Here is a 25,301-nt window from a genome sequence, read left to right as displayed (position 1 = left end):
GTCACGTTTCATGTCACTCCTTTCTGAGACGTCATAAGAGTGGCCGTGGCGTCATAAGAAATCCCTAAGTTTGAATCAGAGCGGCGGGAAAAACTTTTTCATCTTCGAATCCAAATTTCTTTGAAATAAATGCATCTTTCGCGCCAGGACAAGCGGCAACAAAGTCATGAAATGCCGAACTATCAGATTTTGCTAATAAAAAAAATGATAGAGTTCTTCTCAGTGTCCCTTTAAGGTTAACGGAGTGAATTCGAAGAGAAACTGAGCATAGCAGGGGGTGGCAGAAGGTAAGGTTGGCGAATAAGTTTAAGAATTTTGCAGGCAAGGAGTGGATACAGCTGGTAATTTGCAGGGTTAATTGGAGGGACATGGGAGAGGTCTTTGTCCTTTAGTCGGTGTAATCAGACTGATGATGATGATGATGCATAAATTGTGCTGCCTTTGCCTTCTGTAGGCTCCTTTCTGTGTGCTCGGCGACCATTTAATCTGGCCCTCATTGATTTCCCGGTTTACTAGCTATACATTTTCGGACAAGAGGAGCGTCGAAGCATGTCAGTAACATTAGATGATGGGCAGTTAAAGCTTGCCTTCATATCGTTGCACATGGCGTGTGTCGCACCTCGAACAGTAATGCCGCCTTCTAAATGATTTCATATGCCTTGTTATGTGGACACTTCCACATGCCACGAAATGAGAGAATTGGCACTAAAAGCTATTGCTGCGAAATCTCCTTCTGAGCCTCTTTGCACTGGTACTCATCTATTATTACATGTCATCATGATCCAGTGGTACTGTTATCTTCATGATATTTATTGACATTAGTAATCATTGTACACACCGATATCAACGCTTTGTCTGGTTCTCGAAAAATCTGCTCCCGGTAGCTCACGGCATGTGGCAAACGTGGGGCACTTGTTTCTATTGTCCTCTCCGTTTTTCCTCCCTTGGTTGTGTTCAGCACAAGCTTATAAGGAAAGTTACGGACATGCACCACACATTAGGTATGTGAGAGGCTACACTTGGTTTCTATAGGCGAGTCTAGGGCATCGGCGCTCGAGCCGAATAAGACGAACGCCAGGTTTGAAATATATTTAATCTAAAGGGCGAATTGCAAAAGAAACCAGCGCGGGCGCGAGCAAGCGGCGATGTCACGGTGGCAATGTGGTGCCGATAACGGTACAGCCTTTTACAAAAATATAGAGTACAGGAATTCTGCTTTCATTCTCTGTACAGGGGCTTTTGTAGCGTCCATTGAAGTCCGAATTTTTAGAAGTGTGATGTCTAGAATTACTTTTTTCTCCACGAGGCCTGTTGATTTATTACAATTCCCACTTCGTGCATCAAAAGAGAGCTTCCTTAGTTGTAAACAGTGCACAGGGGGTATACTTTATCTCTGAAATATACATCATTGCAGCTAGATCCAATTGACGCCATTTACGATCCACATTTTTGTGTGTTGACAGCAGCCACTTGAAAGATGACGGTGCGAGCGTTTTCACGACACGTCCTAAGGTGTGGATGATTTTTGATTTTCGCAAATATTGTGGCGCTCCATTCTTGAATACTTTTTTGTGGAACGTTCACAGAGTAGACGCAGGTGCCCGCGATTAAAACGGCTTGCCTTCGTTCGTAACCTCCTCTCCTCAGGGAACTCCTTACCGTGCTGCTGTCGACTTCATTGCGGGAACTGTCATGTGAGCTTGTGTCCTTTAAAGCATTTGGTCGTGCATGGCGATATATAAGCAACGGCGTTTGCCATACGAGCGATGCTGCATTTGCTTGGATATTCAATAGAGACTGCCGCTCGGACTCTACCCTGCTTCACTGCAGCAGCATCGCTTCACTGTTGACTGAGAAGCTGTAGATGCCAGGAAGCAGTAGCATGGCTTATCATCAGAAACACATTGAGCACGTATTTTTTAAAATGTATATTAATACTTAATCTTATGTGCGACATTTATCAATGCTATTCCTTTTCTATTTATATTGTTAGCAGAAATGACCACCAAAGGACACTATAGCTTGAAGCCTGTATACTTCTCGGACGAAACATGGCGTAAACTCCCTGAAGACATCAAGAAGCGCTACGGGAACGTCGACAAAGATGCATCAACAAAGGAAAGGAAAGGTAAGTTTGTACTCGTTTTAAAAGTTAAAACATGTAATTTACAATTTCTGATCGCTGCTAGAACCTTAGTTGCGCTGACCTCTAAGCTTGAGTTGACCTGTGGCAATGGGTGATCTTTGGGTTGACCGTTGACTTTAAGAAAGTCCGATGGAGGATGTGAAGCATGTGATGGCAACCTATTAGGGGGCGGCGTAAGTCCACGTGATACCACGACATAGCCACGTGGTTGTGTGGTTATATATAGAACGGCTGTCACGAGCATGTAGCGGAGCTGCCGTGGACAAGCGTCAGACGCTTAGCAAGCCTGCTTGCTTTTCGCTGAATTCCTGGCTTTGCCAAGTGAAACCATTGCCATTTTTAAGAGCGTAAGCTTTCACTCATCAGGTTTCGAGATTTCGTGGGGTCTGCTACCACTCTTGATCACACCGTCATCTGTGGCAGAAACGACTCATCACGTTTCGAGAATTCATGAGCTCTCCTACCACTGTAAGATCAAAGCACTATCTGTTGCTGCAACTAGAAAACAGCTCTTCTCGCATTGAGACCTGTAGCGCCATCTCCAATAGCGTGATAGAAACAACCACCTGCTGCGTGCTAATGGTGACGTCATGGTGCAATATGGTGGATAGAGTTGCAAATATATGAGTATGAAGTCAGGGGGTGAATTGGCGGCATAGTTTTCCTTTCTCGAATCTAAGATGGCGGCCATTAAAATTGGTTGTTTCCTCTCATCCCTTTTTCATGCTTTACCAAAAAATATCCTAAAGCAGGTAGGAAAACTGTCTTGCTACAGGACCGCTATACATGTATACATTCGTTCTGCTCCGACAACTGGCACCCATCTGGGGACAGTTGTATACCGAATTTGATAGGCAAATAAAACTCTATGGGTTGTAGGATAGAAAGAAAACCCCAATTAAATGATCGATAAACACTGTATAGATGCAATTACTAATTGAAGTGTTACCATATCGCACCGCAAGCCGAACTCTAGGCCCACCTTGACCCCCCAAAGGAGCAAATTCCGTTTTTTAAGTATCTTGAGGAATGTAACTCGGCAATGAGTACACGTGCACCGTAATTACTCTGATAGATGGCGCTAGGCGGCGATAGGTCAGCTTGGCTTTGTGCGTGCACGTGTAGCCTACCATGGTGGATTTCCACCTCGTTTCAAAGGGCATTACATTCCGTTTCTCGAGACGAGTGGAGCGTTCTTCTTCGCTTTCTTCGGCTAGTAAACAAAACAACTAACGCTCATTACTTCAACGTCTTCCAGATGGTGTCGGCCTTTCTTGCCACCCAAGTAAAAGTGCGATCAAAAGATATTCGAACAGTGCAACGGGAAGGCGCCACATTTTTCGCGTTTATGGTACGCTCACTGGAAGGTTAATGCAGTGCGAGCACGATAGAAATGCGGTGGTTGTTCATGATCCGTGCACACAGCCACGAGCACGCGCTCCTGTCTTTTTCTGTTACACGAGACTTGACGAGGTTCGCCTGAAATAACTGTAGTCACACGAAGGTGTTTTCATTAAGTTGGTGATTGTGCTAAACTTTTTAAAGACCTCATCTCGAAGGTTCGTTGTAACCTCTTTAATTTCAGCGCAGCCTAGAGAGAAGTTCGCCAGAATTGACTGTAGTCGCTCGAAGGTGTTTTCATTATGTTGAAAATTGTCCTTAACTTTTCAGGAACCTTATCTCAAAGATTCGTAGTAACCTCTTTAATTTCAGCGCAGCCTAGAGTAGAAAGGTTCACCTGAAATAACTGTAGTCGCACAAAGGTGTTTTCATTATGTTCAAAATTGTACTAAGCTATTCAGGGACCTTATCTCGAAGGTTCCTAGTAACCTTTTTAATTTCAGCGCTGCCTAGAGCGATGATTATCCTCACCTTCGTCGACCTTCGAGCACACCTGCTGCTCTTCACCGTCAGCAAGTTGTATTTGCCAGTGCTAGTTCACCTCATAAACATTTCGTGTTTACCGAGAGACTTTTGTCTAATTACATCCGCACCTGCGTCCTCGCTGTCGTGCCAACCACGTGACAATAGTTACGAGACGACAGTACATCGAAGGACAAAGACGTGAAGGGTTATCGCGGTTTGTTTTGGTTTTCTCTGAGACGTAGTTCCGTGGAGACCTCCCTTCTAAAAAGCGGAGCTGGTGAGGGAGGAGGACGTCTTTTGGCATAATTACAGGCTCTGAAATTGAATACGCTGCTATTAAATTGAGAAGTATCAGATAAAATCAGTCTTTATTTCAACCAAAAAGGGGCACCTGGCACTCTAGGAAAAAGCTCCGAGAATATTGGCTGGCTAAATTCTGGCTATATATGATTTGCATTTTTATAGAAGATGGGAACAGCTCAACTGGGAAACGTACAGCGGCGCGCTGTAAGGTTGATAGTAACCAAGTACAAACGAACCTAATCTCCAAATTTATGAATGGCAAAAGCTCAAAATCAGGCCTATTAGTGTTTGCGTAAAGCTGGCCTGCTATCAGCTAATAAACGGTAAACTACAAACGTCCCCCACTCAATTCAGTTTTTAATAATGCACAGCGCTTGCCATCAGCTCAATTACAGCACAGCATCATATTTTGCCCAAATAAATCATTCATTTCGCTGTTTTCCATGCAGGCTTAACGAGTAGAATATTTTCGTTGTAAAAGTTTAGTGATGAGAGGATTCTTCAGGTCATCAAGTAAATATTTATATGTAAAATTTTTTGTGCGTGTTTTATTGTCGCCTTCTCTTTCACATTGCGTAACAGGGTCTTTTTACCGTTACTCGAAGGCTTGCTGTAATGGCAGATGTAAACAATTTTTTCTGTTCTGCGCCCTTCCTTCCTGAACGCGGTTAAGATGTCTGCAGCATTATGCAGAGAAATATTGCACAGCGGCCCCTAATCACATAGTGTTGGTACTGCGACAGCGTTAGAAAGGCGCTAATAATGCCTTTACCGGCAGTGGTGTAATTTCCAGAGTGGTGACGTCACTTCTCTCCCGCCAATGCCAATATCTGTCCTGGTGACATCACTTTTCTCCTGACGTTCAGCGAATTTTAAGACCGAAGACGCATTTTTGTCTCTGATTAGGCTGCCAATATTACCGCATTAAGAATTGCCCCAAGAAAACACGTTTAGGCAACTAACAAATACAGCTGCAATGTCCGCGATGTAGGAATGACAGATCAGGCTCCATAAACTTGCAACGACATGGACCCCATAAGAGCTGGTGGTGCGCTTGATGCGTGTGTAACATGATGGGCCGAATTCTCTCATTACAGCTGATAAATACATGGGTGTATGTTGTGCAAAGCGGCTTCGTTTAAGCATCCCACATTTAGCATTTACGCCTGCGGTTTTTGCCACACCTTATTCATGTCCTCATGCATTTCGTCCAAGGTGTCCGCACTGGAGAAGAGGAACCTATGGTTGTCGAGCCCAATGAGGTGAGGACAGCATTCCATCTTCACACTGCCCTTTTTGCCTTGATCTGCACTGCATAGTCAAACATGATGGCCTGAGCTCTTTTTAAAGGCTTAATAAATTTGTTTTACTTTGTTTATATTGGGGTTGAACGTCCAAAGAGAGTAAGGGTATATCAGGGGCACCATAATGAAAGGCTGCAGAAATTTGCACCGCCTGGTGTTCTTTAACATGCACTTATATCGCGCAGTTCACGGGCCTCTACAGTATCGTCTCCTTTGAAATTCAATTTCTGCGGCCGGGATCGAGCCCGCGTCTTTCAGGTCAGCAGCTGAGCGCCATAACCAGTAAGCCACCGCGGGGGGCGCTTAGGAAATTGTGTGGGTCATACAAATATCATCAGGTATGAGGGCGTCCAGTTTGAACTTCTGGATTAACTTTGAACACTTAGGCTTCAATATGTTGCACCAAAATTTCGGCGGATGGGCGTCTTGAACTTCATCAGTTTCCTTAAGGCGGTACACGCTGCATGACACAATCTCGTGATCTTTGGTCTGCCTTCTGGCACCGTAGCAAATGCGTGGCAGCGCCATATTCATCGCCAAATGTTTGCTGCTGCACCTGCAGATTCTGCGCGCTAATCTTAAATGCCCTTAGACTGTTTTCGATCGTCAGTGTGACTGGTGAGGCAGCGACCGTCTTCAGACAAACCGGAGTTCCGGCCTGCGCATTTGTGCGGAGCGGAAAACTCGTGCACGAATTAAATGTGCCAGTCGGCCTTGCGGACGAGAGAAGAGACAATGCTCACTACTCGTTACTCGGGGTAAAGTAATTGACTTGAAAAAAAAAAGTGTTGTGAGATATACAGATCGCATATACGCAGTCATGCCGGCTACGCTGGCGCACGTCATGGAACGAGCGCGATGAATTATCAACTGCCGTTATTTTATAAAATTTCCTGATTGTTGTTAAGTTTCACTGTAGTTGTTAGCTGCAATTGGCATTGCTTAGTGCGGCCGCCGCTGCCTCCTTTCCTTACGGTAGGAAGAGCTTTTCGTAAGGCATACAGCTTACCCTCGTTATAACGACGTTGAAAGGCTCGGCAGTCACTTCGCTATAGACATAGATTTGTTATAGAACGTGTTGACCGAAGATCCAATGGGAACATCTTTGCTTCGTTATATCCTTTGTTTCGTTGACAACTCTTTCGTTTTAACGAGGTTCGACTGCATTTTGATAGCTTTTTCTAGATAAGCACGATATAAATCGGATAAATCTTGAAAAAAATGTCAAGTACATTTCAAAAACGTAGCGAAACCTGCTTGAACTCAATACTCAGTACAAAAATTGATCACCTAATGTGCGTATCAGATCACTCGCCAAATCATAGTGCCTGGTAATTTATGTTTTATATATACTTAATCGTCCCTCCGTGTACACATTTTCATGCGTTTTTGGTGGGCACAAGCTTCGGCCGGTGCAGCTATCTCTACCAAACTTCAGAAGCGCCAATTTCACTCTTATGGCGGGCTGCCCGACTAACCCATTTTCACGCGTACGTTTATTTTGATGGGGGAGTTGAAAGAGGGGGTAGGCGGCTACCGGACATTAAATCGCAAATTCGCATCGGGATGACGACGACGACCTAGCTTTAACAATCAGCGCTGTAAAATTTAACCTGTATACCCCAGCCCCCAGTTTGCAGTGGAGCGGCTGGTAAACGCAACGGAATTATATACGCAGGTGAGATCACAAGATGCCAGTCTCGTCGGTGAGAGCTTGCCCCGAGTTACTGACCTTGGGCAAGTCCACAGTCAATGGTTGCCCTGTGGGAGTGTTCACGTTGAAGGCGCTGCCCAAGGGACTGCACTTCGGCCCGTATCAGGGAGTAAAGGTGGACGACATCGAAAATGGCGGCTGCACCTGGCCGGTAAGCTTGCTCGGCCAATGTGTAGAACACTCAGACTCGGGTTGTTAAGGCTATTATAGAAAATGTTCGAAACACCTGAGCACTACGCTGCTCGCATTGTTACTCTATCCCGGACTTACAAGTGCATTCGAGGTGAGTTTTTTCTTTGGGACAGATAATGCTGGAAAACGTGCCTTTGTTGTGTGATAGGGAAAGATTGCAGTGGATGATTACAGTTGCAAACCGCATATATAGGATTGAACGAACATGCGCGCTTTCCAATGTCATTGTATTATACTGTACGCCTGCACTTACGGGCCGAGTTATTATAATGCTAGAGGAAAAAGAGAAAAAATGTGTAAGCATGTTAACATATGGTTTTCAGTGCCTCAACCTTCTGCCAAACTTCTATGGCACGCGAAAAGAGAGACATAACCCTGCGACATCGCTGAGTCACCAGTTCCACCATTAAGGTCTTTTTTATTTTCCTGAAAAAATTTCCCGAAATCTCAGGTATGGCTACCAGTGCTGGTGCACCCTAAACCGTCCCGCGTACAGTACAAGAGTCGCACTCCCAAGCAAAGCTGGAAGCTTTAGCATAAGCTGAAGGCTAAGCTAAAAGGTTGAAAAAAATTTATTTACTTGAACATTATTAATAATCTTGAAAGGAACTCCACTATCTTGGACAAGCTGAATGCAGTAGCATTCATGCACTTTTAAGGAAGCTGATTTTGGTTTTTTTATATCGTTGACAATGTCACTATACGGACTGCAGTGTTTGGTGGCATGGGCTGTCCTTTTTTTTCCGCCAAATTCATTGTCAGTAGACCAAAATACATTGTTCCATAGTGTACTTTGGCCTCAGAGCCCTTGCGCCATGAACGTTTTCAGTCAGAATCATGATCATCAAAATAGGCTGTATATTTGTTAGTTCCATATTGACAAAAATCTCCCTAGAGGGGTACCAGATGGCGCCCGGTAAGCTGCGCGCGTGTCTGCAGCATTCGGGCCAACGTGCTCGCAGGCGGTGGCAGTTTCTGGTACTTCAGTAATGGTACCAGGGTACACGGTGTGCTGACAGTGCCTTGATGGCCACAGAAACAGTCCGTGTAACAGCGCTCAGTAACGTTAGAGTGCGTACACTGGTCGGTTCGAGGGCCTTCGAAATGCCCACCTGAGAGAGGTATAAGATTAGAACACGAAATACTGGCCCTTTTCCGCACACATAAAACTCACGCCAAGTTTTTTTGCGTCCATTATTTCCCGTGAGCACGGTTGCGAAAGAATTTGACTTGAACATTTAGACGGTTGAAACGTTGTGTTGTGCAGGTGCGCCGATGTGGAGAGTTCTTCGTGGTAGACGGCCGCCCGCAACAGCGCAACCACTGGATGAACGACGTGAACTACTCTCCCAGCAAGCGTAGACATAACCTCGTGGCCTTGTTCGTGAACGGAGACATCTACTACCGAACGCTAAAGAACGTCGGCCCAGGCGAAGAAATGCTCGTTAGATATTCAACGTCATTCGCCAAAAGTTTGCTGGGGAACCCAAGAGAACCAGGGGCGTTGAACGGAGGTGAGGAGAAACTTATCCTGCATTCCTTAGCTGCTAGATAATAATCGGTTGATAGCGTATGCAAGTTGCGGATATGCCTGATTCATCATCATCATCACCAACAGCCTGACTACACCCACTGCAGCACAAAGGCCTCGCCCACGTCTTTCCAATTAACCCTGTCATTTGCCTGCTGTGTCCAGCCTATAGCTTCCATCTTCTTAATCTCATATGCCCACCTAACCTTCTGCTGACCCCTGCTACGCTTGCCTTCTCTTGGAATCCACTCCGTTACCTTTAATGACCAGCAGTTATATTGGCTTCGCATTACATGCCCTGCCCAAACCCACTTCTTTGTCTTGATTTCGACAAAGATATCATTCACGCGCGTTTCTTCCCGCACCAACTGCGCCCGCTTGCGGTCTCATAACGTTACACCTACCATTTTTCATTCCATGGCTCGCTGCATTGTCCTTAAGTTAAGCTGTACTCTTTTCGTTAGCCACCGAGTTTCTGCCCCATAGATGAGTGCCGGTAAGATACAGCTGTTGTACACTTTTCTCTTGAGAGATATTGGTAAACTGCCATTCCTGATATAAAGAACCTGCAACATGCGCTCCACCCCATCATTTTCCTTCTAGTTATTTCCCTCTTATGATCCGGATCAGCTGCAATACCTTTTGCAAACGGGCGGTGAATAACATTGGCAAACTCGTGTGTCCTTGCCTGGCACCCGTGCTTAGTAGAATTTTCTCGCTGACTTTGTGGAGGACTATGGTAGCCGTGCAGATGCTACATAGCTCTTCCAGTATTTTGACATGAGGCACTTCTACACCATCATTACGCAATGCCGTATGACTGCTGAGATTTCCATTGAGTCAAAACGCTTTCACGTAATCAATGAAGGCTACTTATATTGGTTGGTTATATTTCGCGCATTTTTCTAACACCTGAACATTAAGGTGAATATGATCTATTGTGGAGTATCATTTACGAAAACCTGCCTGACCATTTGGTTAATTGAGGTAAAAGTATTTTGACATAAGGCACTTCTACACCATCATTACGCAATGCCGTATGACTGCTGAGATTTCCATTGAGTCAAAGCGCTTTCACGTAATCAATGAAGGCTACTTATATTCGTTGGTTATATTTCGCGCATTTTTCTAACACCTGAACATTAAGGTGAATATGATCTATTGTGGAGTATCATTTACGAAAACCTGCCTGACCATTTGGTTAATTGAGGTAAATACCTTTATAAATACCTTGTATGCAGCAGAGAGTAGCTCAGCAGCCTGTAAATTTTGAAGTCCTTGGCATCTCTTTTCTTATAAATGGAGATATTTTCGTTCTTCCAAAATTCTGGTACGGTCGAGGTCATAAGGCATTGCGTATACAGGTTGGTTGGTTTTCTAGCACAATCTCCCTTCCGTGTTTCAACAGATCTGCAGTTACGTGATCCCCAGCTGTTTCTTTTCCCCTTTGCATCCCTCCTAAGGCTTTCTTTTCTGCCTCTTTCATTTTTGGCGAGATGACGCATTGGTGCAGGCTACTGTCTCTCTCATTATTGTCGTGATTATATTGGCTACTTTATAATTTGTATAGGACTTTTCTGCTAATTTTATTATCTTATCCAATTTGTTGACGTCATTTCCCTCCTTGTCTCTTTACGCATACATATGGTTTTTACTCATGCCTAGCTCCCTCTTCACGAAGTTTAGACTTCCTCCGTTCTTCAGAGCATGCTCGATTTTCTGCATAATAAATTTCCTTATGTCGGCTACAACCCCTTGCACTCATTTATTAACTTCGATTGTTCTGCTAGTTCTATTCTGTCGGTGAGTAAGGCACCCTCATGATTTGGCGTTTCCTAATAAAACTTTTTTTTTCTTGAGAAAGCTTGCTGGTATCCTGTTGAACTCACCTACTGCCTACTTCTACTGTGCACTCCGTAATGAAAGCTGTCAGATTATCGTCCACTCTATGTACATTAAGATCGTCTTCATCAGTTAAAGGTAAATATCTGTTTGGCAGCGATATCCTGAATTTTCTTCTTACTGCTAACTCATTAATGGACTTCCTCTTCACTAGCTTCTTCCGTTACCTCGTCAAGTCTAAGCTAATTCAATTATGCTTGATTATGAACACTTTGAATGTCAGCAGGGATGGCGGACCTTTTTGTGTGAGGGCATCTGGTCGAATTGGTGAAGGAACAGTGCAACATTGCCTAATAAGCAGGAAGATTAAATTGTGGATAAAAGATAATGGATGCTTGCTTTTTATGTATATATTCGTAGTGCATGAAAAGGACCTCAACCTTGTGAGAGAACTCCTCATTTGATGTGTGTGTACCGACACGAAGCTGGTCGATAGCGCTTCCAGAAAAGGCACCGTCTTTTTAGAATGAATGGTTATAATACGTATTGACAGATCTGTGCGGGTTAGTACCGTCACACTGCCTTTGTACTATTTTATTACTATTTTAAGGAAACTACCATGCACCGAATTGATACTAAGGAGCTGATGTGAAAAAGTACTACGGCTGGCATTTTCCTCACTGCCACGGTACACATTAAGAACACTGAATTCTCTGGGCAGTTCTTCACTTTACATGTGCTCATTCGCTCCTCGCACTGCTCTGTTCTTTTTCAGAGGACGTCAATATCGTTCCTTTGCAGAGCCTGCTTCATGCCTGTGAGAAGTGCGGTGACCTCTTCTCTACGCAGTACAAGTCGGAAACGCATACCCGGCGGAAACACTGGCATAAGACGGAGGGAATCCGCCGTGGCACGCATTGCCCCAACAAGCGCAGTCACAAGTAGGCCTGAAACTGTTTTACAGTGCCGTTCCTTGCTTGACACCATCATGGCTAGTCAACTCGGAAACTGTGCTTTCTGCTGACTAGCCACTTTTTCAAGCCATAAATATGTTAGAAAGCACAAATCGTGAAGTCCCCGTACCAGTGCACAATGAATGCCTGAACGACAGGATTTTCGGGCACAGCAGGATGCAGCCATCAGCATGATTAGTAGCAGTAGCACACTCGAAAGTGTCTCTTCGCACTTGTGTGGCGCGTTTTGTGTTCTATTCCATCAAGAAACTGCCCACTTTTTTCCAGGAAGCTAACAGTTACAGTCCAAACGAGCCTGACGGTTGTACTGTTTGTGTTCGTTGTATCCGAATTTCGTTGTATGTGAACTTCTAATATTACACCCATGTTATAAAAAGCAGATAAAAAGTACATATAGTCTGTTTGGGAGTTACGTGCATCTGATACTTGAAAGCAAGCCCTATCAAGGTGCTTTCCAAGCTGTCCACGGTGGTCATGTTCTCCCCACCGAGAACCTTGTCGCCAGCAATCTGCTTTAGGGTGTGACATACCTAATAAAGGTTGAGGCAATAGGTCGTCTTCGGCTTCGTGATCTTCATAATGTTCCTGACAGTCTGGGAGTGCTCGTACTTTACTAACAATGCTTCATCAGTTCGTGGCTCATTGATGTTGGTGTTAACGAAATCACCCGGTCCGGCCAGCTTCCCAATAACGACACGTTGCCGCAAACTACTCGTGCGTCACAGTCATCTGCCATGCCTGGGTCCATGCGGCTGTGAAGCTGGCGCAAGTACGCGCAGAACGTATCAACTGCACAGTCTGTCTGGGTGTTTTGTACTCACCGTGGCAGCGCAGATTGTGAAGAGCAGATTGGGCTGGTAACGCTTGCCCCGTGATCTGCTAGGCAAGCGAGACACGCCAAGTGATTGCTATTCAAACTTCTCTAATCGCTATTATTGGTTGATCGCCGACCCCCTCCGTATAAAAATTCCTAGTCTGAAGCCGCTGTTTCGGTGTCAAAATTGATCAAATCTCCTGTGTACGAAATGGCCCGGCTGGTGCTTGTTGTAGAGGCCTCTCACGAGGACTGGCGCAAGTCTACGAGCCGCCCGCGAAATATGGTCGCCTCGTGGCCAGCCCCTCATAAGCGCTGATCTTTACTGGACGCTAGAGAATTGAGGGTGATATTGTGCATGCGTGTTGAGAACTTGCAGAGCTGAACTGAGCTGTGGTGCCTCAGAAAGTCCTCAATAAGCCTAATTAGCATTACTGCTGAGTCGCACACATTACAACCGAAGTATGGGTCAAGCGAGGTTCTCTTAGCAAGGAAATAGGAAGGAAATGTCAACAGTAGCGGAAAGAGTGTCAGCGTGAGACAATCGTTCACGCGGAAGAGCTGCGTCAGGGACAGGCAAAGATGCGCCTAACACCCGCGGCAGTGATAGAGGTGGAAGGTGTGAAAATCATTGGCGAAATCATAGCCTTGAAAGAGATGTGCAGACATAACTAGACAACTTTCGCCTACCAAGTACAGCGTTATCGTTATCGAAGTACCGCCAGGCCGCCTACCGCCTGTGAATGCACGCTGATTGGTCCGGTGCAATGGTACGGTACCGATAACGGTAACATGGTACATGATATGCTAAAGGTGCTTACTTACGGAGGCATCCGGAGCAGAAATTCTTAGTCGTCTCTTATTCTGCTTATTCTTACCCTTCATGTACGCAGGGCTGATATCATCAGGCACGCGCGTACCCATGTTGACAAGCGAAAGTCCATGTGCCATGTGTGTAAGAAGAGGTTCTCCAAGCCGGACCATCTCAAGGTTCACATGATGATCCACAGTGGCGAGAAGCCCTACGAGTGTGGCCAGTGTGGCAAGAGATTCAGGCAACGCGTCCATGCAAGGAGCCACGAGGAGGTCATACACTTCCGCCGGTACCCGCTGACCTGCCAGAGGTGCGGGGCTGGTGCCGAGGACGTCTTCAAGCTCAGGCACCACACCTGCAAGCCGCTTGGCACCACGGAGGATAAAGAAGGATTGAAGCGGTGCCGAGGACGGCCACGCTTAAGGGCAGACGGAACGTCGCCAAAGGTACGACCGCAAAACACAACGGAGGGTACGCCGCTGCAAGGAGGAGTGAAGAGGGGCCGAGGTCGACCACGTAAAGCAGTAACGCAAGATGCGTCAGCGCCGAGAGCGTAAAAGCTTACACGAGTTCCACTACCGCAGCAAGGAGTGTAGCAAGGTCAAGGTCGACCACGTAAAGAGGCAGCGCAATATGCGTGGGCGATATAGCGAGATGTAGCGACATATAGCGTTCTGTCCTGAATAAACAACCTTTTTGTCAAATACACTTTACGACTTCTTTCCTCAACTGAAAGGCAAAAGGAAGTCAACTCAAACGTTAATGCAAAAGACAAAGCCATAGACAAGGCCCCGGATTGTGATCACACCCAATGACAGCTTGTCTTGACAATGAAGGGAAGGTTAAATGTGGAGCTTTCTTAGGACTCCCTAACTTGTTTTTGAGGGGGGCAAGACTTGGAGCTTATTTTGTTAGGTATTTTTTGCTCATTTACAAAATTTTTGGAAATAAATATTTTTCAATGTTCAAATTTTGATGCAAACTGTCATGATGTGGGGACGACACTGCAGCAGTCAGAAAGACAAAGAAAAAGCTTTGAAAAAACTGTTTAAGGGTTGACTCGCGCCCACAAAGAACTGAATGACTTGATGGCGGCTACACACAAGCGTGCTCGGCGGTCATCGAACTGAATGCTTGCAGCTCTTGGCCGCGCTCAATTTAAAGGAGACAAAGAACCTTCGAGATAAAGAACCAAAACAATCTACAACAACATGGAAAAATGTGGAAGCATTCGCACCTAGCCACCATCAATGGAGATAAGTCTGGTTGCATCTGGGGCCACAATTCAAAATGATAAAGCCGCGTGCCAGTGGTTTTGAGTGCGAACGAACAAACAGTGCAAATACTCATGGCAATATAAAATGAATTGGAATGGAAGCTTTATAGACTGGAAGCTTCGCACACGAGGACTGATCAACTGCATTAGAAAAATTTGTGCAAAGTTTAATCTCTGCTAATTATATAATATACATGGGACAGACAGTCGACTTCTCTTGGGACATCACTGCTTTAGCTTATTCATATACGAAATGTTCGCAACAGGCTACGAAACAAAATAGCTCAGCCCCACTGCGCTTTCCATGAAAAGAGTCCTAGAACAGAAGTGTTTCAATTGTCAGAAATCTGCTCCAAGTGGAAGAAATTGGAGGCAGGGGGCAGGCAGGCGCTTCCCCCTCTACAAATATGTTGGGGGGCGGGGTGAGTGCCCTCCTTGACACCCATGTTTCGGGGTCCCTAGAGGCTCCGTAAATCCGACACCCCATCAGATAATTCGTCCATAAGACGGTTCGCCTGGCCGCCTGGCCCCTTTCTGCGCTTGTATGCTCGATAGCTACAGCCCGTCGGTGGGGTAGCTGGCGTCATCTACGGAATCATCTTGACACAAGACCTGCCTAGCGACTTCGTTTTAATAAAATTTTTTTTTCTTGCCTTTCTATAGTTATACGTTGGCGCTTCTTTCACCGATATCATTTCCAGAAAGGTCCCTATTTCACCGCTTAAGAAGGGCGGGTTTCGACTTCGTAAATTCCGCTCCGCTGGGAAAGAAAGCTGGGCGGATTCTAGCGATACCTCCGCGGACCTTGCCTTGGAGGCGAAACAAGAGTCGAAAGCGGCCTACGCTTTCAGAGGACCTGAGCCATTTCCGAGAAATTAAGACTATTCGCCGAAATTAGCGCAGCTGGCAACAGTTTACGTTTTTCTTGTAATTCATCTACTATTCACTTTCTCTTTACCATAAGCTTTCCGTGCCGGTTGGCTCAATTTTCAGAGCGACTGTTCCGGTGAAGCGGTGGTCCCAGGCTCAAACCCCCGACCGGGACGAACTTAACTGGGAAGTTTCTAAAAAAGTTGTGCAATAGCCTTCTTTTAGAGCCGTATGGTTGAGCGTGGCTGGATGCAAATGAGTAATTACTCCCTTATTACCAACCTAAAAGGCATGAGAATCTTGATTTTATGCCATACATTACCGTATCGCAATGTTAGTAAAGAACAAAGGTCTTCCCGAAGCGGCATCGTCACGCGCATTCTACACGGCGAGAATGGGGCAGGTTGGTTAAAGTTCATTGTACAGGGAATTGTGGTAGACTGCTTGCAATACGATGAACACATGAACATACAATAATTTGTGCGGTCATCGTTTTTAACCAATTTAGATGCATTTCATGTAGAACGATGTGCATTCTCTCTATATGACAGTAAACAGTAACCAATGGCATGCTGTAATAATGCGGCTTTGTCTCGGATTCCTCTCCTTTTTACTCTCGTAAACCTGAGAGCTTCCTGGAGAATATTGACCAGAATTTACACACCCGCGTCCAATGGCCTGCAGCTTGCTCATGGCTTGCTCGATATTGAATGTCAATCAAATCCAGCAAGCCATGAGCCAGCTGGAAGCCACTGGACGCTGGTGTAGCAACTGCTTAATATTCGCCCCGAATCTTTGCCACTTGTTTGAGTGCATAGGCGCTGGAAAAAGCAAGAACTACGCAGGGCGAACGTCTATGTAGCCATAAAAAGTTTTATTTCATGAAGAATACATCACTGGTGTGCACTGCTTTTGTTTATACAGGTAATGAAATAATATTGGCGATCATCTTTCACACTATCACTTAGTTAACTATTTACAACTTTCAAGTGAGATTTTTCATACTGCACAATGAATATTTGGCGTTCGTTGTACATGAAAATAGAATGCTAGACAGCACAAGGCGAAAAAGCAGGCACATGCGAACGCGCCGATCTTGCCAGGAGCAGAATTCTGGGAGCAATTATTTTATGTTTAAAGAGAAAGCCAGTAAAAGCACCAAAAGGCCTCTGCACAGATGCTTCACACATTGCACACTTTTGCAGCAAGGTGGGAATGCTCTTTGTTCAATCGAAAACCGCGGGAAAGCTGACTTAAGAGTGCCCACATGTTCAATCTCCAACGCTGCTGAAAACTTTCGAGTCAACAGCTCTATGCAGCTTCTGAGTGGAGGCCAAGATCACAATAAATAATTTTCTTTCGCTGTGTCACTGATCTCTTAAAATAGTTTTACTGCCCGGTGTTTCCTAACATCTGCCATGTCACAGGATAACTACACAGTATAAATCTCAAGAAATTTTAAACACCTGTAATGGTGCTGCTTGCGAGAGAGATTGAGGAATGGTAACCCTCACTAGTCTACATATTGTTTGGCAAGCCCCCATGGAGCGGAAAATTTTGGTGTAACTACAGCTCCTTAGCCCCTTCATTTTTCAAAACTGCGAAGTGGCGCCAACGTACGGAGAAAACAAAGGAGTAGTTGCTCCTTTGTTTGCTTCATGTGTTTGTTCCTTAAGGTCTGCCCTGTTTGCTTCACTGAGATTCGTGAGCATATTTTCCTCCGTGAAAATGTATCAGTATGAACATACGCAGCCTCTTGAGGAATCTTGCCAATGAAGTCCCCTCCTGTAGTTAAATGTAGAAAGTAAGATGATTGGCAAATAGAGTTTAACAGCCCGAAGCTGCATGACCGCTTTTTGTCAAGGTGCAGCGGAGGGCTTCGGATTAGTTTGGTTAAACTGTGCTCCTGCATGTCATCTGTGTGGAATGCAGGAATGGACGGCTCCAGGTTAGCCGTTCTACCTCTAGTTATTTACCTCTACCTCTGGATATTTAACGTGGAATATGAGTTGCACAGCACACGAGTGCTTATGTATTTAGCCGCCAAGAAGGCTTTTCGACTCCCCTCCAAGACGTCCACTGAGCACCTTCTCCACCTAGGAATGCATAACGCACAGGAAGAACTATTCGAAGGTCGCCAAACAAGCCAAATATTGCGATTATCAACGACAAATTTAATACACGACTCCTTGAGGATCTGCAATAAGCGCTGCCAACAGCAACAGAAGACAGAAGGGGTATTCCCAAGGACTTTAGAGATAAACTACTAGTTAAATCAGTGTAAAAAACATGCATGCCTAGAACAATCAAGGTAGGTGAGAAGCCAGAGTTAGAACTATAGAGAAGTATTGCGGCAGCAAAAATGGCACGTAATATGTAGACGTGGCGGAACCCTACGCAAGAGGGCAACTGCTTCGTTGTGGTCATCACGAGGGGAAGCAAGTGGATTGACTCTCGGTGAAAACTAGTTAAGTTGGGGTAGCCGAGGAAGTGCCGATAGCACTGGCAGCCACTCACTCCGGCGCCTCGCACAATTTTCTTATTGTCCACATGCCTGTCGGAATTATATAAGCGGAAGAATAGCGCCACTTGCCAGCAAAATTTTAACAAACGCGCAACATAGGTCAGTGCAGTGAACAGAACAATTGGTATGGTGCCCGGAAACAAGGGAATAGAAGGGAACGCTGCTGCTCACATAGCCACTCGAGCGTCTCCCTCCCGGAGTTCCACTGAATTCCAAGACTCTGTCTGGAATCGTGTACCGAATCCGCTTACCGTATATGCGGACATTACCGCATATCTACACCTCAGTAGCCAGACGTTCCCAGAGCACGCCAAGGGCCATGATAGAACTGAGCAAACGACACATCAGAAGGCTTAAAACACGGTCGTTTCTGAGCGCTGCTATTCTCAAAATCATTGACCCACCTTTTTCAGGGTACTGTAAATCATGTCAGATGTGGGCAGACACATGTCTTAAGATACGGGGCTGCCAGAAAAATCCCCAAATAAAGAGAGTAAATCATTGAACGAGAAAGGACTGGGATGCGACCTTGTCCAGCTGTTGGGACCTGGAGTCTCAGAGGGCTATGGTTCAAAAAGCGCTGGCAGCGGCTACCGCCAAAGGTGTCCGGGAATGAGGACCAGGCAAGGGAGCGGTCAAACCGTCCACTCTCCTCTATAACCGGTCCCAGTGCATCCAATAAAGTTTTACCATCACCACCACCACCAAATTGGCGCTGCACCTGCCAGGATTTGATATCGCGAGATTGGGTTCGGTGGCCAAAGGCATCGAGCTGCTGCAGGAGGTAAATGCGAAAACGTGCGAGAGGCAAATGGGCAGAAGAGCATCGTCCTCCCCGAAACGGTTTTTAAGCATACGCAGGCTAGCGAAAGTTAGGTAGCACGATATAGACTTCTGGTAAACAACAGCACTGTTGATTTGTTAGATGTCCTTAAAGGGCTCTATTGTAGTTCCCTTAATCTGAGGCGTGGCGCGTTTCGGCGAACTGACAGCTAATCATTAGCGACTAAAAATCACTTGTGCAACATCCTTCACATGGAGGCCTTCACTTAAGGAACTGCAATAATAACACCAGTTTAAAAAAAACACATTTTGTTCACAGACTGCCAACAACATCATTTCGCTTTTCGTGATATCAGCCGCATTATTTCTGCACGCTTCGTTAGGAATCACTTACTCCTTGCAGAAAAATGATGAACATTAGGTTAAAAGTGCACCAAAGAGGGTATCTGCTTTTCATTTAATTTTAGCTCCAGTGGTGATTGTGCCGAAATATCAAACACACCAATAAAAAACCGCATTGACAAAAAATTGACACCCTTTTAAAACCTAAAATGCTCACTGACGCTGCAAAACCTAAAAAAATAGCACAAAGAGTAGTGAAACCTTAGTATTCAGTACGAGGTGTACTAGAACTTTAGTAGGTTTGCACTCCCTTAACTACTAGACAATTTAAACAAAGTGGCTGGAAGACATCGTGCTTGAGAGCTGGAAATCAGCTGTCGCGATTCCTATTCCGAAAACAGCAAAACCTCCGACGGTCCTTGCAATCTTACCACCGATAAACTTAACTCCTATGCTGTGCAGGCTAGTAGAAAAAAATGCTAGCCACACGATTGTTGTGATGGCTAGAGCAGCATGGTTTTTATCACCGAGCACAAAGTGGATTTTGTCCATTTATTGGTACAAAGGACGGGTTGGCTGTCTTGGCATCTGCAATTTTGTCATCTACACGCAGCCAATATGTGAGTACCGTTTAAGCAAAGAACGTTGAAAATGCATATGACAACATCAGTCACGCTAAGGCGCCCGTGTGCTGTGCGATGTCAGTGCACTTTAAAGATCCCCAGGTGGTCGGAAATTATTCCGGAGCCCTCCACTACGGCACCTCTCTCTTCCTTTCTTCTTTCACTCCCTCCTTTACCATTGCCTTACGGCGCGGTTCAGGTGTCCAACGATATATGAGACGGATACTGCGCCATTTTCCTTTGCCCCCAAAACCAATTAAAAAACATCAGTCACGCAGCCGTTCTGAACTACATTGGCAGGTTTTATCTCCCGCTGAGAGTGCGTAGCTTTATCGAACCGTTTTTTGAAATTTGCAATATGCGTCAGCGGTGAAGCGGTTGGATCATTTGTTCCTCTCTGTGGCGCGCCCAAGGGATCACTATTGTCGCCGACGTTATTTAATAGTACTTTCATCCCACTGGCTTGGCGCTTACATGACAATCGTCACATAAAATTTCTGCAGTACGCTGATGACATGATAGTGTGGAGTACTCACCAAGATCTGCGTACTCAAGAGGCTTACCTTCAATCTGCCTTGGATGTTACCTCTAATTACGCATCATCCTTCGGACTTCAGCTTTCCGTGCATAAAACAACATACACGTCGGTCGCCAACCACTGGGGACGCCGTAAACTTGCTATAAGACCAATGCGTCTTTGTCTATCAGGCACCCCACTACATTAAAGTCCGAGTGTGAAAATCCTTGGCTTAATGATTCACCAATCAGGATCAGCGACTGCATGGCTTTCTCAGGCAAAAAAGGCAAACTATTTTTTTAGACTTTGGGGTTGATCAGAAGAATAGCTCCTAAAACGAGTTGTGCAGGCTCGTTTTTTGCAGGGCTATTGGTGAGGGCAGTTCTTCAGCCACGTGTTGTTTGTCAAGCCCAGTTTAAACATCTAACAAGAGCCCAATGGGATCGCCTTGAATCAGTGAACCGAGAGGTTATGAGGACCATTACGTGCCTTCCACGCATCACACCGGTCATAGCTTTACACGAGAATACGCAGCTCAATACCATTGATGAGCTGGTGCAGCAGCGCCGTGATGCGCGCTGCCCTAAGTACAGTCTATCGCACTCCACGCATGCACTGGGGACTTACGCAACGTCACACTCCATTGTTCAGCCGCCAACGCAAGTTCCTCAACCATGGAAGTTTGTATGGCTCAGCTACAAAAAGCCAACAGAGAATTGCTGACCAATGTGTGCTAATTCAGCATCGTTGCTTCGCCAGAAATTTGAAAACAAGATGCCTGCCTGCCTTAAGAATCCATTGTTTTCTACGAAGACGGAAGCATTCAGGCTTGCGAAGCAACAACAGCAATCTACTGCCCCTGCAGACCTGCCCTGAATCAAACCGCTGGGTTTCAGCTTACGGAACCCGCTTCGTCCTTTTGTGCTGAGCTCGTTGCAGTTCAAGAAGCACTCGGCTCCGTGGCCGCCACAGCTATGCTGCCTGTGGCCCACGTTGTCATCCGCACTGGCGCCCTTCAAGTAGCCCGGTTGCTACGACGTGTTTGCCGCGGTCCAAAGATGTGTCAGGAAATTCACCGGCTCGCAGAACGCATCCCGCAGCCGGTACGTATTGAGTGGGTCTCACGGGTTCTTCTGACATCTCGAAGCCAGGCAGATTTAACGACCCGCCTCGGGACACCAAGCTTATCAATGTCTCGACGCGTTCATTTGAACAATTTATCCCTCCTTTAATCAAGAAAGGAACTCCTCTGGTGCCGCACACGTGCTCTCGTCTCTCCGTGTGCGGTAAACCTCCCCCGTGGTTTTGCCCGTGCAGAGGAGGTTGTGCTTTCGAGGATCCGGGTCGGGGCTGCCCTGACACCTGCCGTCATTTGGAAGTCATCTCAGTACCGAGATTTCTTTGCTCGGACTGGGTGTCCGATATGTAAACTCGAGGACATTGAAGCCGACATTCACCACTTTTTTGTGGGACTGCCCTGCTCAAAAGCCTACAAGAATCCGGCACCTGAAGGTAGTGGGTCTTTAACCGAGCAACCCTGCTTCATAAATTGCATGGACGCAGGGACCATACCATCGCTCTCTACTGAACTTCATAAAATGAGCTAGTGTTTTTTTCAATAAAAATAAATCATTACTACATCTTTCATTACACCTTCGCCCATCATTTATGCCCTGAGGCAATAAATCTGGCATAAAATATAACATTACTTCTCGCGTCTTCAAACAACTCTGGAACTCTACACGTAAAACACAGCTTATTCACAAGAAACGATTCTTTACTATTACAAACAAAACAAATTTCAGATCAAACATAGCTTATCTCTGTCATAATAAAACTCTGCCCTCTCCAAACTGTTCTGAATAACCAAGTAGCCTGTCTACCAAACATTTTTACTTCAAAATAAATAAATAAGCTTTAGAAATTATAGGGTGACAGAATCTAGCAAAATCAGCAATCCTAACAGTACAGTTATTAAGAAAGGAGTTTTTAAGAAAATATGAGGAAAAATAAGCATAGAAGAGGACCTATTAGGGGCACAAATATCACGGAGAGGATGCTCCCACAAGAAAGGAAGATTCGTTTTTACACAGCGCAGGAAGACGGGAAATATGAAAGAAAGACAACCAATACATATGCTGACTCGCAACTGATTTTCAATGAGAGAAACTGTCCCTATAAGTTTTCCTTTACAGAAAAAACACATCGTTCGTAAAAGCAAAGAAGTAAACAACAGGACTCTTCATAAAAGACAGTGAAAAAACACCGCTGTTGTGCAAGCACACATGAATGTAGAATGCTAGGTGATAGCAGAAAGAAAGGTTCTTGTTAAAAAGTTAGTCAGAAAGTTAGGTGAAAGATTACTTTCACATGCAGCTGCACCAAGGCGACGTGGCGGTGTTTTTTTAGTCATGTATGATTAGTAGGATTGTTTTTACTTGTTTTGCATCTTTAGGTTTGGTGCTTCCTGCGTTCTTTTCTGGAAAGAGAAATTTATAAGGAGAGTTTCCCGATCAAAAATCAGTTCCGAGGCAGTGCCTGTGTTGCGCGTCTTTCTTTCACATGTCGTATCTTTCGGCGGTATTTAACAATAAATCATTACCAACTTCCCAAATCGCAGCTTTAAGTAACCTGTCAAAATATCACAAATAAAGACGTCCAAAAGACAAAATAACGTTAGTTGTCTCTATGAACTCAGCCTAATGAGCAAATTATTAACTTAGCTAGATCATTAGAATAACTAAAAATTGATTGTATATATCTGCAAACAGTACGAATATTCTGTCAAACACTAGCTTATTGAGCGACACTCGACTAAGCAGTCAAGATAGACATGTGAAAACACAGCAATCCTAAGATTCTTTAACAAAGTTTGGCCACATAGGAGCTTCTAAAGTGGGCAAAATTTACTTGAAGGCATGAATGTCAGACCAGACAAGTGCCTTTAAGCTTGAGATCTCAGTAATGAAGCACAGTAGCGAGGATCACTACCAATTGAAACTTTATAAATGCTGTAGTGAGAGGCAAGTTACTTTCAAAGTAGGCTAACAGAAATCCAATAGAGGTCAGTACCACAGTAACAAGCAGCTTTGAAAAGAGTGCAAAAAAATACAAATTTAAATTTACTTGCCGGCATGCCCTGTTGCGGTTCTTGTCCAGTGTCAAACGTTGCCTTTCAAAATTACTTGCTGGTGGGCTGGTTGGTTCATCACAATGTTGAACGGCGCAACGGAAGAAACACAGGAAGACACCCAGAAGAGACAGAAAGGCGCTCGCTCATTTTGTCTCAGTGTCTTCCTGTGTTTGTTCCTTTGTGGCATTCAACTTTATGATTTTATAAGTGATATGCATGCTGGAGACTGCAACACTTAACAGATCTGGCTTCCTCTAGTTTGTCAGGCAATATTTTCTCACTACTCTTGTAATTTTTCCGCACTATTAACATGAAATAGCTTGTTGGTACACAGTAGTGTAAAGGTAGGTCGTTATTGTCCAACTAAACATTTGATAACCTGCTGCCACAGCAGAAGGACTAGGCTCATGATGTGAACACTACTTCAGAGCGCACATTTTGACTACATTCTACCTAATTTGCCAATCCTAAGTGCTAGGTGCTGGGTGTGGAGCCTTCTGGATTAAAACTGTCTTGAGGCTCCTGAGCATCCAGATTTCTCTTGTGTAGCAGCATGCCTGAAGAAGGTAACTGAGAAATGTTTTGTAAGGCCATCTTACTCACAGGGTCAATGATAATTAACTGATATCTGTAAGTAAAGCAACAGCAGAGAAAAACAGCGCCAGAAACTAGCTCCCATAAAATTTACCCAGCTGAGCGACAGCAACATGTACAATCTACATCACTCTGGGGTACAACGTTCAAGCAGCACATTGCCCTGCAAACAAAGTGAACCCTCACTCAAGCTGCTAGATTCTACAGGAAACGATTGCGCAGAAGTAAAGCAGCTTAGACCAACAAAGCAAGTCGTAATGATCATGATCCCTTAACTAGAAGACTACTGTCTAATCTCAGTTTTAACAATTGGTGTGCACTGTTTCACAGCTGTACACAATGGGTGCTGCAGAGAGTACAGTGTGTGATGGAAGAAGCATAGCAGACTTGCAGGAACATTGAGTTTCTGACACTTGCTAATGTGTACTCTTACAAAGATGAAATACTATGATAGTAATGCTATCCTGGCACAAGTAGTAATGACTCTGCTCGAGTACATATTGATACAACTAACTAAAAGGTCTACAGACACCAAAATCTTGGTCGTGTGTTTCCGTCTTTTAAATGAATGTTTAGACATCAGTATGTAGGAACTATTTCCTGGTTTTCCAGTGTAACCATTAAATTATTCATATCTCAATTTAATCGTGATCCGGTTTCGGTTTCAACAACCGAACAAAAGCTATGGTCGTGAACAGGAGATACGGTCATGAGGCAGGAATTTACTTCCTAATGCGATCTCCTTTTGCTTACTCCCACTCTCCAATGAACAGGCACTGTAGCAGCTCCCCCAGTAGCACAAATGGGGCTCTGAACTGCGGGCCCTTGTGGGCCCAGCACGGGCTGCCCATAGGGGCCCGACGTGGGATATGTGCGGGATTTGCAACTCGGCATCAGGGGGGACCCTCAAGGGCTGCCCAGTTGGCTTACTGCATAGCCCCACAAGGCTCCGCGCTGGATCCCCTTGAACAGGCCCGTGCCGGGCCTCCGTGGGCTAGCCCGTGCCGGGCTTCTGTGGGCTAGCCCATGCCGGGCCTTTGTGGGCTGGCCCGTGCCGGGCCTTTGTGGGCTGGCCCGTGTCGGGACTTTGTGGGCTGGCCCGTGTCGGGCCTCCGTGGGCTAGCCCGTACTGGGCACCC

At 45.3% G+C, this 25,301-nt stretch overlaps 1 protein-coding gene across 1 annotated transcript; it reads left to right on the top strand.

The window, feature by feature from the left end:
* The first annotated feature begins 7,310 nt into the window (after positions 1-7,310).
* On the top strand, positions 7,311-9,154 carry LOC144127964 (histone-lysine N-methyltransferase PRDM9-like). Its single transcript, XM_077660988.1, has 2 exons — positions 7,311-7,484; positions 8,793-9,154. The coding sequence occupies exons 1-2, from the start codon at positions 7,311-7,313 to the stop codon at positions 9,078-9,080; spliced, it is 462 nt and encodes a 153-aa protein (XP_077517114.1). The 3' UTR covers positions 9,081-9,154.
* Positions 9,155-25,301: the final 16,147 nt, after the last annotated feature.

The sequence above is a fragment of the Amblyomma americanum genome, chromosome 1, assembly GCF_052857255.1.
Source record: "Amblyomma americanum isolate KBUSLIRL-KWMA chromosome 1, ASM5285725v1, whole genome shotgun sequence".
NCBI lineage: Eukaryota > Metazoa > Arthropoda > Arachnida > Ixodida > Ixodidae > Amblyomma > Amblyomma americanum.
Note: the sequence above shows the minus strand (reverse complement) of the source record. Positions and strands in the feature narration are given on the sequence as shown.